Here is a 15,660-nt window from a genome sequence, read left to right on the forward strand (position 1 = left end):
GTACCTTTTATAGGTTTTTCAGGTGATTTGTCATTTTGGGTTTGTTTCTAAAAAAGGTTTACGCAGGACTGGAAAATATTTACAATTGATGTCTAAATCTTTTATTAACTAACAATATATTAAAAAAAATTGTCATTTTCATAGTTTACAAAGAAAGATTGTGTCTTTGAAAGCAATATTCATGTATCATTTAACAATATTCAAGATAATTTGGTGAGACAACTTTTTTGTAATGAGCATCAATAAACCTTCCCTGAGGTCATTTTAGAGCCCAAAAGGTTCAAGTGTCTAGCTGTTTATTGGATACATTAATGATTAAAAGGCTTCACCTGAACGGCAAGAACGATTAACCAGGTTATTCTTCTCTCAACTATAAAAAAAGTTTATTTACGTCAAAATATCTTAATTTATTATGTTTTTACGTAAAAAGTAAAACACCTGAAGAGTTATTAAATTTCACTTGGTTTGTAAAAGAAAAACATTTTATAAGTATCATGTTCGAGTTGTAAGGAATGTAAGAGCTAAAAGTGAATAATTTCATTAACAAATAGGGAAAATAAAAAAAAATAAAAGTAATAATTTTTTACGAATTTAAACAAAACAAAATTGCTTTCTTTACATGTCATGGAAGTTTTGTTAACAAAAGTAAGTTACTAATCAAAAGTTTATTTTACAATTTATTGAACTATATATAAAAGTAATTGTTATAATGACATGAGTTTAAGAGTCTCATGCCCGACTAAAAACTGTCCTTTTAAAGCTTTTTTTCGACCAGGTACACCTGACTCGGATGTTCACGTTTTTGTTTTGAAAACTGTCAGAAAAATTACATTTTATTTATCAAAGGTACCGTTCTGTTGCGGGCATGCCCCTCTATATGTACGAGAGCAGTCCCTTTAATTAACCTGTCAATTAGGTTGTTTAAAATGATCGTTAATTCTTAACAATTAGAAAACAGTTCATAAATACTACAATTTGATTGAGCATTAAAATGGAAATAAAAGGTGCTATGGATGGCCAGAGAAAAACTTTTCTTTTATTGTTTAAACACTTGTATTGTACTGTACCCATATATTGTATTGTACTGTACCTATATATTGTATTGTACTGTACCTATATATTGTATTGTACTGTACCTATATATATTGTATTGTACTGTACCTATATCGTCATGTTCCATGCTCTTAAAACATTTATCAAAGTCGTTTCCAACCTAAACAATAAAAAGTGTTTAAAAATGTATATGCTGGAGACTCAATTTTAAATAAATTTTTGTTTATCCAATTTAAGGAACTTTAGTGTGAAGTAACGTTCATCTTGTTAATCACATAAATTTCACTAGAAGGATATCATTCATTTGGCATTCAGTCCCGTTTTGTCTCATATAGTCTGTATTTGTACTGTACTGCTTGCCCTAGCTAGTTGAAATTCGGCCCTGTAAATGAAATGAACTGGAATATACCGTGGAATGGTTAATCTCGTGGGCACTTATAGATTTGATAATAAATTCTTGATCAATCAGTTAAAGTTATCTCTGCAGGGTATAACCACCACGATATATCGAATAGGAATTAAAACATTCTTAGGTCTGAATAAGAAGATCATCAAAGATTCTCAACACAAAACTACTGGCTTCTTGAAATCACATCTTAGCTAATTATATTTACGTTAAAAATTTTGTAAATCCTTTTATTTTAACTCGGAACTTATACGATCGATACGAACAAACTATTTGTTTGTCTGACTTCTTGTACGTTTATTTTTTTTAAACTTTACAAAACTAAGTAGCGAGCGACTTAAACTATCAATTGTAAGCTGCAAAACTTCGCGCTGCCTTTCCTCTTCTGAAATCTTGGTTCTATGAGTCATTTTATGCGATTACGAGTTTAGTTAGTAATACTTATGGTTCACGATTTGATGCTTATTGAACTGCAAGAGAATGATTGCAATTGCTTTTATTAAAAAATTAAATAATCGAATTTAAACTGTCGTTTTATTTGGATTTTGGTAAGCAGTATACTAAGAGAGGTTTAGTGAATTTTTCCCACATCTTATTATTTCAAACTTATTATATTCTGGGTTAGTAACTATTAACAAACTAAAGAATGTTGTATAAATCAATGAATCATCAATCAATGAATCATCAATCAATAAATCATCAATCAATCAATCATCAATCAATCAATCAATCATTCAATCAATTATCAATCAATTAATAATCAAACAATTAAAAATCAATCAATAATTTAATCAATTTTTATTTAGAAAGAAAAAAAAACGTTTTCACTGTGAAAAATTTAAAAAAAGATTGATTCTTCCCTTATATCTGGACATATCGAACTCTGAAATAGAAAATACAAATTCAAACTTTTTGTAAAGATTTTTTGTTTGAAAGTTTATTCTAAAATTCAAATATTAATAGTAGATATTGAAAAATAGGAATGGCAATATTTCAAAATATTCAGGGATAAACCTGATTTATAAACCTGTAGGAAAAATTATCTTAATTTAACATTTTACATAATAATATAAATTAGACATGTAAATAGAAGTAACCAAAAAGCAGGAAAAGATAATTCGCACAAATTTAGTGCAAAGGCAATTCAATTTTGCTGGATTGCATCAAAAATCACTTATATTGCATAATTTTTCTTTGCTGAAAATAATTATCAAGTGACTTTAATGTTTACAGGTAGGATTTCCATTCACAAAACTTTTGCGCAATTTTTGCAAAAGAAAGGGCAAATTTTTACTTTTGTTGAGCTACATTATTGTTTGAAAAAATAGCACTTTGTGCACTCATTCACAACCTTCATTTCAGTCTAAATTGCATTATTCCACTTTTACGTTATTCTTTTTTGCTTAATTTTGCGGAACAAATAATCAGTAAAAGGTTGAATAAAGGTGTAAACTGTAAATCTGTAAGATTGCACTTTCTTGCAAATAATTGTAATGCTTAAAAAGGAACATATTACTTGCCCTAAACTATTTTTCAACCTAATGCATGATGGCACACTGCAAATCAAGATGTGCATTGATCTCTCGCAAAAATTATTGTGCTTCATGCCAAAACATGCGCAAAAGTTAGCAAAAAAAAAATTAAGCAAATTTTGCGCAAAAAATATGGTCATTTTGTGGAAACCCTAATACCAGGTCATGTTAAAGCAAATTTTGATTTACAGGGTCTGTAAGCGTATTTTTCAGTGAACCTAAAAAGTAGATGTAAACGACCTCATCTACTCCTAAATTCAAAGACAGCATTACCCGATTTACAAGGGTAACCTTAAGACTTTAATATGATAAAATGTTTTTTTCTGACTCAAAAAGTCTTTATTTCTGTGAATTTCTCAAATGTTTCTTATAAGCAAGAAATGCGCATGTCACTTCTGCAGAGAAACCGCAAATACAAATAAACAAAAACATGGATATCTAATCAACAAATGCTTTTTATGGTTACCGTTGTACATTGGGCATTGCAGTTTTGGCATGGAGGGTCACTTGAAATTACGCTTACAGTCCATTCAACGTTCTGCACCTTGGATGAAATCAGCTGGTGTGGCAGGAGGTAGTTTGAGATCAAGGCAGTAAGCAGTTGCTGGATGCTGAAGACAGGCTTCCACTAGGCACTAAAATATAAAGGGTGTCTCCCTAAAAATTACATTGGGCAGATGACATACAGGCTGTCGTACTTCTTTAACATTAATTGTATACCCACTAGTATTGAATACCCATACCAGGCAGCACAAATTTTAAAGTTAAAAGGATTACCCCATAGGTTCTGAGAACGGGGGTGCGCTTCTAAGTGGTTTTAGGTAACTCCCTAGCTATTTCACCAAAATCAGAAAACTTATCTTCTCAAGCAATATTTTTTCAATAGTTTTTCAAAATGATCGTTTTAAAAACGACCATTTTTAAAAAACGAAATTTTTGAAAAAAAACGATCGTTTTTAAAAACTATCGTTTCGTTTTCGCCTTTTCATCGTTGTTATCATAACAAAAAGATCGTTTTTTTCAAAAAATGAAAACGTTAACATCCCTATAGACTGCAATTCTACAGTTTTAAACTCTGATCAAATTTACCTCCGTAGAGTGATGAAAAGCTTGGGAGCCACCAAGATATTTCTTCAAAAGAATGAACACACTGCTTTCAAGAATCTAAAAAGGTATAATGAATGTTGTTCTATAAATACCAGAGGTAAAATTTTATGAAAAGCAAAAATAAGTTGAACTAGGTATGGACAGTTGACCTGAGTACGACTGTATGTTCTGTTAAAACAGAAGCTGAGAGAGCATGGTCAAAAACCAGTTGAATTAATGTACATGTGATTCAACTATGTCTTGCTCTATACACTATTCCATCTAAAACGCGTTTTAGCAAGCAAAAATGGTTTTGGAACATATTATATATTACTAAATAAGATACAGGTCATTCACAGACAGGGGATTTCATATAGACAGAAAATTTTAAAGACAGGATTTTTCAATTTCACAGACAGGACATTTCATAGATAGGATATTTCATTTCTTACTGAAACACTCTCTTCAACCAGTTTTATTGATTACCTTAACATGTGCAACAGCTGATTCTCCTGGCTCCAGCTGTCGTGCTTTCTCAACATCAAGAATAATCTAAAATACAAATCTAACATAATTCTGTTTATTAGCAAAATCAAACTTTCAGCGACTCAATTTTCTAACTTTTAATTTTAGTAGATCAACATTTATTTAAAGTTTTGCAAACTCTAAACTTTTAACATTTTTGACATATTTCAAAATTAAACTGAAGAGTGTTATTGTGGACTGTTCAAATAGAGTGTGAAGGGATTTTATCAATTTTTTAACCTGCAAAGATAAGGAATATTTACATATATATTATTTTACTTTTCTTTTGTTATTTATGTAATTCTTGTGTTATTTTGAGATGTAAAAAGTGTAGTTCTTAATGTTAAATTATCATTCACTGTATTATTTTTTTTTAAATTAGTTGTTTCTCTTTTTGTAATCCTACCTCTGTGAATAGTTAGTTACTGCTCTATTAATATTTCTATCTCTCTGGAAAGTTACTTTGCAACTCAATTAATATTTCTATCTCTCTGGAAAGTTCAGTTACTGTTCAATTAATATTCCTACCAGTTTAGTTACTGGTCTATTAATATTCCTACCTCCCTGGATAGTTTATTTACTACTCTATTAATATTCCTACCTCAGTGGAAAGTTTAGTTGCTGCTCTAGATAATTCTACAGTCCATCCTAATATATTTGCCTCTAACTCCAGTTCAGATCTTCCTAACTCCTAAGCACAGAGTTGTAATAAAAAATTGTGGAACAAAGGTCATCTTTATTTATTTCGTATAAATTATTTTATTATAATTGTTATATTTTTGAAAATGGTAATGGCATGTACAATGTAAATTGTACATGAAAGCGAGGAAGAGTGGGAGGAGGTTTTTTTGAAGCAAAATCTTAAATCATGAAATAATTTCAACTAACCTTGTATATTTTTGGTACAAGAAGGCCATGTCGTTTTCCCAGGTTCAAAGTGCTTAGATTGTTAGTCAGTATCTAAACCATAAATTAATAAGACCACAGATAGAACACTAGATGTCGTCTTTTCAAGATTTAGGGGTTTCTCATCCACAATAACCCTGAGGCAAAGGCCCACAGGAGTTACTTGCATGCTGCGTTGAATCTGCGTAACTCCTTTTGGCCTTTGCCTCTGTCTTGTAATTCAACGCAGCATGCGCGTCATTCCTTTTGGCTTCTGCATCAGGGTTATTTAGGAAAAACTTAAAATACTTAAAACTTTTTAAAAATGTGTAAAGCATTTAAAAAATATTAATTCAATTTTTTTTTTAATTTGATGAATTTCCACTTTTTATTCTCACCCTGGTAAATCTTGGTGAAGACGAAGCAAGATGACCAGAAAATTCTGCACTCAGAGAATGAATTACATCTGGATACAAGCTTAAAAACCTACAACAAATATTTGTATTAAATGTATTATTTTTGTTTTTAATTATTTATTAATTTCAGGTGAGCCTGCATTTAAGAGGGGTTTACGATGTACGTACGTCGTACAATGGTTCCCCCTCAAACCATTATCTCCTATATAGTATCGAGTACATATCATCGTTTTGTCAGCTATGAAAAGAGAATATTTCTGATCATTTCTCCACTTTTTGCAGCAGAAGGAAGCAAGTTACTTTGGTATGAAAACCAAGATTAAAAAATTCAGTTTTCAAAGTTAAAAAACATGAATATCTTTTTCATTCTTTATCAGACAAATGTTTTACAATTGTGAATGCAAAATATATTATTTGCTAAATATATTTGTTAACACAAATTCGAAATATAAGGAAGACGATTTACCGACTCAGATGCCGTTGACTATTTTCAAGACGTATGAATCTATTTCCTCCGGTCCGCCCACTTGTCACCCTCGCTCCTTCGTCCCCCCCCCACCCCTCAACACATCCTAGCCTCTCAGTCAGGTTAGGAGAGTTGAGCTAGTAACAGCTCCGACACAGGGAGCCTCTTGACTCCTTCATGATGATGATACAGATATTCAGCTAACAGCAGGTGTGCTTATACCCGAGGGTTCCCAGTTCATCATGCATTCCAGAGACAACACAATCGCTCAAAGCCAGCATGACAAGCCACAATCTCTACCTACTAATTTTGTTAAGCCCTGTTGTTCCAGTTCCTGTTGATCTGCTCCACCAACATGAAGCTCTACAACACTCCCATGAAGTGCCCAAAAACATTCATTTTATTTGCAAAATATAAATAATTAAGAAATTAAGAAAAAACTACAAACATATCTCAACAGTATTTGACTGATTAATTTAATTTAATTTATTAGGATTTTCTACCTTTTTTCTGTTCCGTCAATTTTAGTTTTCAGATTAGTTTTCACTGTCACTGGTCGGCTTATTTTCTAAACATATTTAAATACGTTTAAAAGTTTAATTCCGATGTAGAACACGTTTTATGCAATTTATGCAGCCTGACCATTTCTATAACGTACACTGTCCCCTGCATTAAGTGTCTGAAAGGTTAAAAAATGCCTTATGCCTAAACAAAAGAGAATAAAATATATATTAGAGTGGAATTTACTAGAAAAAAGTATAAAACGGCCATTTTGTTGTACTGTTTCCATACTGCAGGTGTACTTCACATATTTATGCTAAATAACCTTTTGGGCCCTGGAACATCATTTTATAGAAAATCTAAAATTAATATTAAAAGAAAACCAAATTATGAAATAGGCTGGTTTCATAATTGACCAATGATCATTTCACATAGACTATATGCCTTTCACTTTACAATTGATGATTTACTTTTAAAACTATAAATCAAATGATGTTTTCATTCACCTAATTCATTTTATAAATTTTATTCAACAGCTTTAAAAAATTCGAAGTTGAAATGGATAGTCAAGGGAAAATACTGTATTAATGTACTCTACTGCATATAATTTGTGAACATTTACATGTTTTACACTATGAACTCCTTGTCAGGCTGAAAGAGACTGACAAATTTCATACCGAGGGATTTCTTAATTCCACTCTAATATAGATTCTATTCTCTTATATTTAAACACTCTCATTAGGGAGCAGGATAAGATGTCTTTACGTGTTATGTTGACCTATGGTGGAGAATCTTCGTAAGAAAGTCACGATGAAAAAAAGAGTATGAAAAAAACCTGGAGATAAAAACTTTGGGGAAAACCCAAAATATTCTGTTCATTTTTTAGATTTCTGGGACTATTTTTCCTGAGCTGGGAACTTTTGAATGGTGGATATCGAGTCTATTAAAGCTTGATCTCCTCTTTTTCCTAATCTCCAGATTAAATAATGCTTGTTCTCGTCTTGTTATTTATCTCCAGATTAATTAACCGATCGGGATTAAGGGTATCCCATTTTTAAAGTTTTCAGCCAAGAATACTTCAAGAACTTTCTTTTACAAGATTTTTTTTGATACCAATTAAATGTGATGACGTAATTTCCGAAAACTGTTTTTTGGCGGTTATCTACAGTCGTCGTCGTATATATCAAATAAATACATAAATAAGACATTGAAATTAAATTTTTGGTTTGGTTTCTACGGCGGCCAATAAACTTATTATTTTAAATGGCTTTTAAGAAAACCAAAACTTTAATAGAGCAGTCGTGTTGATTATATTAATGTAAACGCTGAACATTATTAACACTACCTCTGGGATACATAAAGCAGTAATATTAAGTCTCGTGAATGTAATATGTTTACACTACACATTGAACACTATAAAATCATTTTAGATGCCGAGCCCACTTTTTATCAGCAAGAGTAATATGTAAGTACAAATAAAAAAGGCAATTGGTACAGTATGCCAAATGAATGTTCCCCTTCTGTAAGTGAAATTTATGCGTACAAATTGTAATATAGTAGCTACTCTCATTAGCGGTACCTTTAGTTAATTTTTTAATGGCATTTGTCGTTACAGAACTGGTTTTTACCTTATTCAGTCTTTGTGTTCTTGAGAAGGGTAGAGTGTGTACACTATGTACATTATTTATATTTCCTATACACAACATCCAGACATCAGACAGTCGAACTAGCTCTGAGCGGACATGGGTAAAGTTTACTCATTAAAAAACTTAAAATAAAAAATAAATGCCAACGACAAAATAAATTCTCTGCTATAAAAATATGGTAATATTTTTCCATTCCTTTCACTATTCTAATTCCAAGAAAACTCATTGTTGTTTTATATCTGAAAACATCAACGGAGAAAACTTTAATTGTGATTCAAATTAATTTTGCTAACAAAAATCGGGCGCATTGCAACCAACTCGTTTACAATAAATCTGTGTATTTCTTGTTATTCATGATTAATTATCGTGCTTCAAGTTTTGTAAAATTGAAATTAATTTGGTAATTTCGTTATATTTTCCAGTGACTCTTTAATAAACGATTTGCATTCCCGATTATTTGTCAATCAATATATTTTTCAACTTTTCCATCAATGTTTCTGTTGCATAAATCTACAAGTCACTCATATGGTGAGACCGCACAAAAAATCATCAAGCTTAGGTTTGGGTTCGAGATTTAATAATTTTTTCTCTGACATAAAGTTTTAAGGACACCCTCGGATATTTCACGCTGTCGATGAAGGATCACTTAGAAATACGCCAACAGTCCCTTTTAAAGAACAAGAGTCTCTTTCAAAGAACAATAGTCCCTTTTAGAACAAAAGAGTCCCTTTTAAAGAACAAGAGTCCCTTTTAAAGAACAAGAGTCCCTTTTAATGAACAAGAGCCCCTTTTAAAGAACAAGAGTCCCTCTTAACGAACAACAATCCCTTTTAAAAAGCAAGAGTCCCGTTTAAAGAACAATAGTCCCTTTTAAAGAACAAGTGTCCCTTTTAAAGAACAAGAGTCCCTTTTAAAGAACAAGAGTCACTTTTAAGGAACAACAATCCCTTTATAAAGAACAATAGTCCCTTTTAAAAAGCAAGAGTCCCTTTTACAGAACAAGAGTCCCTTTTTCAGAACAAGAGTCCCTTTAAAGAACAAGCGTCCCTTTTAAAGAACAAGATTCCCTTTTAAAAACAATAGTCCCTTTTAAAGAACAATAGTCCCTTTATAAGAACAAGGAAAAGTCGCGTCCTTAAATGATATCAAAATAAGTTTTTATCACGAGAAAATAGTGAATATATTGAATCCCTGAATCCAACTGAAGTCTGAACTGTATTATTGAAAAACTAGTCAAGCAGGTTTATCAGTAATAAATAGATAAGTACATGATAAGTATATATTCAAGTTGCTAGGACACGGTTTTTCTGTAAACAGAGTGCATTCGAAAATTGTTCTTATTTTGCTTCATTTAAAAACAGGAAATATAATCGAAAAACAAATTTTTTAAATTATGAACGAAATGTTACACTGTCATGTTATTTATCATATTACATGCAACATTAGGTAAAGTGGGGTCATTGACTTAATACTTCATAGATTTAAATAATTTCCAAAGTCCTGCAGACCTTGTGATATAGTCCTGGAGCCCCCCCCCCCCTTCAAGATCCTGATATAGCCCCTCCTTTACAAGGTCCGTAAGTGTAGCCCATCTGACAAGGTCTATAGTTAGCCCCCCCTGACATTGTCCTTTAGATGGGTGGATTTTCGGTTATTGAATATTTGGTAACTTTAATTTGGTAACTAACAAATGGTATCTAATAATTCGTTAAACTGACAATTTTGAAACTAACAATTTGGTATCCAGCAATTTGGTAACTCAACAATTTGGTAATAGGAAAATTTGTTAAGCAAAAATTTGGTAGCTAGCATTTTGGTAACTTGAAAATCAGGTAACCCAATACTATCTGGTAACTCTACAATTTGGTAACCATACAATTTGGTAACCATACAATTTGGTAACCCTACAATTTGGTAACCCTACAATTTGGTAACCCTGCAATTTGGGAACTCTACAATTTGGGAACCCTACAATTTGGTAACCCTACAATTTGGTAACTCTATAATTTGGTAACTCTACAATTTCGTAACCCTATACTATCTGGTAACTCTACAATTTGGTAACCATACAATTTGGTAACCCTACAATCTGGTAACTCTACAATTTGGTAAACCTACAATTTGGTAACTATACTATCTGGTAACCAATTTGGTAACCATACAATTTGGTAACCCTACAATCTGGTAACTCTACAATTTGGTAAACCTACAATTTGGTAACTATACTATCTGGTAACTCTACAATTTGGTAACCATACAATTTGGTAACCCTACAATCTGGTAACTCTACAATTTGGTAGCCTTACAATTTGGTAACTATACTATTTGGTCACCTTGAAATTTTGTAACCCTACAATTTGGTAAACCTACAATTAGGGAACCCTACAGTTTGGGAACCCTACAATTTGGGAACCCTACAATTTGGGAACCCTACAATTTGGTAACCCTACAATTTGGTAACCTTAAAATTTGGTAACTCCACAATTTGGTAACCCTACAATTTGGTAACCCTACAATTTGGGAACCCTACAATTTGGTAAACCTACAATTTGGTAACCTTACAATTTGGGAACCCTACAATTTGGTAAACCTACAATTTGGTAACCCTACAATTTGGGAACCCTACAACTTAGGAACCCTACAATTTGGTAACCCTACAATTTCGTAACCTTAAAATTTGGTAACTCCACAATTTGGTAACCCTACAATTTGGTAACCCTACAATTTGGTAACCCTACAATTTGGTAACCTTACAATTTGGGAACCTTACAATTTGGGAACCCTACAATTTGGTAACCCTACAATTTGGGAACCCTACAATTTGGTAACCCTACAATTTGGTAACCCTACAATTTGGGAACCCTACAATTTGGTAACCCTACAATTTGGTAACCTTACAATTTGGGAACCCTACAATTTGGTAACCCTACAATTTGGTAACCTTACAATTTGGGAACCTTACAATTTGGTAACCCTGAAATTTGGGAACCCTACAATTTGGTAACCCTACAATTTGGGAACCCTACAATTTGGTAACCCTACAATTTGGTAACCTTACTATTTGGTAACCCTTCAATTTGGTAACTTTACAATTTGGTAACTTTGCAATTTGGTAACCGAACTAGACATTTTTAGAAGAGTTTGAACAATATCCAATTAGACTGAAACATGAAATGAGACAATTGATATGTTTTCACAAATTTCAAAATCTGTAGACGCCTTTTGACCTTTAATTCAAATTAGACTAATTTTATATAAAAAAGAATTATTTAAAGACCCCGTATGCATGAATCTCACTTTAAAAATTCGCCCCTTTGCTCCACAAATTTTATCTTGGAAGAGCAATTCGGTTAAAAATGTGTGGTAACCAGATTGGCAACTTATTGGTTGCTAAATTGATAGGTTTCCAAATTACTGGGTCCCGATCTGTCGATTTCCTAAATGTCAGGTTGCCAAATTGTAAGGTTACTAAACTATTATGCATCAAATTGTTACCTACAAAATTGTCATATAGCCAAAGTGATAAATACCAAATAATTATTTACCTAATTGTTTGTTACCAGATTGTCAGGTTATCAAATTGGTAGTTACCAAATTGCAGATAGGGTTATTATATTGTTAGGTTACTAAATTGTTATGAACAGTTACCAATTTATTGTTAATTTCCAAATTGTTAGGTTACCAAATTGTTAAAATGTAACCTAATTTTGAGTTACCATATCATTCTTAGTTACCAAATGGTTGATTAATGACAAGGTCCTGTAGGCTTGTAGCCCCCCTGATTAAGTCCTGTAAAGCCCCCCTAATATATTCTGTAGCGCCCACTGACGGTCTGTAATCCCCCTGACAAGTTCCTGAAAACTCCTGACAAGGCCCTGTAGCCCCCCTAACAAGTTCCTGTAGCCCCTTGACAATGAACTGTAGACCCCATTGCAAGGTCCTGCAGTAGCCTCCCGAAAAGTTTCTGTAGACTCCTAGACAAGGTCATGTAGCCCAACTGAAAAGGTCCTGTAGAACCCTGACAAGGCCCTGTAGCCCCAATGCCAAGGCCCTGTAGCCCCTTGACAAGGCCCTGTAGCCTCACTGCCAAGGCCCTGTAGCCCCTTGACAAGGCCCTGTAAATTATGCGTATAACAAATGACTGAGAACAGAGAATTTGCGGATAAGCATTTCTTAGAATTCAAAAGTATCCTCTATAAGGATATCAAGTCGGTATCCAACTCAAAAGTTCCCACCCAGCTCTGTTTACTAAAATACAAATATTTAATTTTAAAAAAGAAAAGAAAAAGGCCAATTCTGGATTTAACTTTTGGGAAGGAAACTTTAATCGTCTCAACGAAACAAGGTTCAGAAAACTAGACGTTTGAGAATTTTTATTCATCATCAAAAGAAATATATTTCTTTAAAAAATACTGTTTTTGTCTTGACAGGGTTTAACGTTTAAGGCTCTATTGTTGCAGAATTGTGTTTATAAATAGTTAATATCCGGTTTTAAACTTTACCTCTGTCATTCTTCCAAGAATAAAATGGAGGATGGGAAGGGAGGGGGTGAGAGGGAAGGTAGAGGAAGGGATGAGGAGGAAGGTTGAGGGGAGGGGGTGAGAGGGAAGGTGGAGGAAGAGATGAGGAAGAAGGTTGAGGGGAGGGGGTGAGAGGGAAGGTGGAGGAAAAGATGAGGAAGAAGGTTTAGGGAAGGGGGTAATGGTAAAGGTGCGTATAATGGGGAATGCGGACAAAGTATGGGGAAGATGGGAGGGAAGCCAAAGTGTACGAGGGATGAAATACATTTAATTGGGCAAATTTGATCAATTTTGAATCATTTCCAGTTTTATCAAAATTAAATGAGATCTTTGAGAGGTGGGGAGGGGGGGGGGGGTATTTAATAGTTTCTGACCAATGCTGCATTAAATCTAACTGTTTTTGCTCCATTTCAATTTCTAACAGAAGCAGCAGTTGAACCAGTCATATCATTCAAAAGTTTTCACTCTATATTGTTTCTAAAATTTTGACCTGACGGACTGAACCTTCAAACATACATGAGATAAATTCAGCAACAACGAAAATATATATAAATATATATATTCATATTATTATTTGTGTCAAACTTTCAATTTATACGGGCCATATGAACTGTGCAGCAGTCTGCACTTTTTAGAGAAAAAATAACTAGCATGGAAACCCAGCTTCGCCTGTAAAAAGTATAAACTCAATCGACTTAACTTATAGTTGTTGAAAACCAAGCTAAGAACATTACTATGGTTTCACCGAGAGTTCCCCTCTAAAAAAATGAGGCAAATCGGTCAAAAAGTTTATGAATTTGATCAGACATATGTACAAACAAACAAAAATTACAACTTTATAAATATAAACATTATAGGACTTCAAACGATGATTTATAAAGGATTTTTGAATTATTTTATTTAAAAAGAAATTATAGATTTTTTTTATTATTATTATTAATTTTTGTGAGTTTATGATTTTTTTTCTACAATATTTTTTTTCTTTAAAATTATGTTTTTCAATGATAAAGGCAAAACAACACTACAGGCGGTTACAGACATCCAAAGACATGGTGAACATTTTATCAGTAGTTCACCATAGTTCACACAATTATAAAGAAAAATAGGGAGTATATGTAAAAAATGTAGATGTAGAAGTAAGATGGATTATGAATACTGTAGTAAAATAAAGTTTCAAAAACTTCTAGGCCGGGTAGACAAAATATCTCAATATATAACGAACGGGAATATAAAGAATTAAAAAAATTATAAAAAAGAAAAGAAACAGAAAAAAAATTACAGCTTTGAAGCTGATATTTTGAAAGTCTAGAGTTTTCTATAAGTATATGCTTTCTTGCAATATTCCTGAACTGTTTATATTACAAAAATGAACAAAAGACGATTGAAGATAAAAAGAAAAACTAAAAATTAAAAAGAAAGAGAGATACACAATTAACTAGAAAATGAGAACGAAAGCATAATATATTAAAGATAATTTGAAACTCTAAGCAAACTTGATATTTGTTTGTTGACCCCCATAGTTTTAGTTTCCTATTTTAATCAGGGGCGTTTAAAGAATTAGAGTGAGGGGCATATTTGTTAATTTAGAATCATAAAATGCATAATTGTATCTGTAATATAATAAATTCATATTTATAATATATAAAGTTGACAATAAAGATATTTGTTTATGAAAAAATCTAAAAAAAGGATGTTTACAGTACTTTTGCAGTTCATGTCGTTTATATTTTAAACTACATCAGATATACTCAGATAAATATATTGATATAAAGGTAAATGTGGATATTTGAATTGTTAGAAACACAAACATACAGAAAATTGTATATATATTTTAATTAATGTATTTTATGGGCATAAGGTCCCCGTGATATTTGCATCTTGACTGTGAGAGAAATATGTCTTGCGAAGACATTTTGCTATTTTGCCGCTAAATTTTCAAAAATGTTGGGTCAAATCGTCCCAAGAGATGGGGCTTTTGAATTTTTTTTCTTTATAGGTCAAAAATTTTAACAATCGTTTTCAGTTTAGACACAGAAAAAATCCAAAAACATGAAAAAATTGTTGCGGGATCAAATTGGACCCATTATTGGTGCTTTAATACGAAAAAAACAGCTTGGTCCCATGAGGGAAAAAATTATAGGTTTAATAAGAAAAAACTGATATTTTCTAGCCTTGTTTGCGTGGAAAACACAAGTTTATTATTATGATAATTATCCTTTTATCCTCTTCACAACCAATTATAACAGGGTTTAAAGGAAAACTCTTTCTACGGTGTAATATTAAACATAGAGGAAATTTTCCCGGGGAGGAAGGGGAGGGGGGAGAATACCCCATGTATAGACAGGTAAATTTAGGTAAAATTACAACAATTCTGATACAACTTTATAGTGACAATACTAGCATGACTTTATGTACTCGTAGCTCCTCACGCACAATTATTCTATTGATAATTTACATGCTTGTTTTCCTGTTGGAAGCCTATGAGATTGTGCCTATTGGTCTGACATTGATAGTTTACATTGCTTGTGTCCCTGTTGACATCGAAGCCTATGAGATAGTAACCATTGGTTTGGCATTGATTGTTTACGAGTTGTACCAGAGCTGAAAACTTTAGAATGGTGGAT

At 32.4% G+C, this 15,660-nt stretch overlaps 2 protein-coding genes across 2 annotated transcripts in view; both read right to left on the bottom strand.

Annotated features, from left to right (window-relative positions):
• Positions 1 to 1,237, bottom strand: part of LOC111712734 (farnesyl pyrophosphate synthase) — a 4,886-nt gene extending 3,649 nt beyond the window's left edge. Inside the window, exons 1-2 of the mRNA XM_023487439.1 lie at positions 1,162 to 1,237; positions 330 to 370 (exon numbers count right to left, since the gene is read on the bottom strand). Of these exons, the coding sequence (XP_023343207.1) occupies positions 330 to 370; positions 1,162 to 1,180 (60 nt within the window). The 5' untranslated portion in view covers positions 1,181 to 1,237. The remainder of the gene's footprint in view (positions 1 to 329; positions 371 to 1,161) is intronic.
• A 1,019-nt stretch (positions 1,238 to 2,256) lies between these two features.
• LOC111712735 (uncharacterized) lies at positions 2,257 to 8,796 on the bottom strand. Its single transcript, XM_023487440.1, has 10 exons — positions 8,712 to 8,796; positions 8,499 to 8,602; positions 6,873 to 6,937; positions 5,886 to 5,973; positions 5,491 to 5,562; positions 5,204 to 5,293; positions 4,564 to 4,629; positions 4,081 to 4,155; positions 3,536 to 3,626; positions 2,257 to 2,342 (listed from the first exon to the last, which is right to left on the bottom strand). The coding sequence occupies exons 1-10, from the start codon at positions 8,740 to 8,742 to the stop codon at positions 2,284 to 2,286; spliced, it is 741 nt and encodes a 246-aa protein (XP_023343208.1). The 5' UTR covers positions 8,743 to 8,796; the 3' UTR covers positions 2,257 to 2,283.
• Between the last annotated feature and the right edge of the window lie 6,864 nt (positions 8,797 to 15,660).

The sequence above is a fragment of the Eurytemora carolleeae genome, unplaced genomic scaffold, assembly GCF_000591075.1.
Source record: "Eurytemora carolleeae unplaced genomic scaffold, Eaff_2.0 scaffold1322, whole genome shotgun sequence".
In the NCBI taxonomy this organism is placed as follows: Eukaryota; Metazoa; Arthropoda; class Copepoda; order Calanoida; family Temoridae; genus Eurytemora; species Eurytemora carolleeae.

Coding starts and splice junctions, on each gene's coding strand:
- LOC111712735 (XM_023487440.1), bottom strand. CDS start 8,742: ATGAGTTTTCTTGGAATTAGAATAGTGAAAG. Junction 8,603..8,711: donor TGGAATTAGAATAGTGAAAG/GAATGGAAAAAT, acceptor ATGTCCGCTCAG/AGCTAGTTCGACTGTCTGAT. Junction 5,294..5,490: donor TTGTACCAAAAATATACAAG/GTTAGTTGAAAT, acceptor CTCTGTGCTTAG/GAGTTAGGAAGATCTGAACT.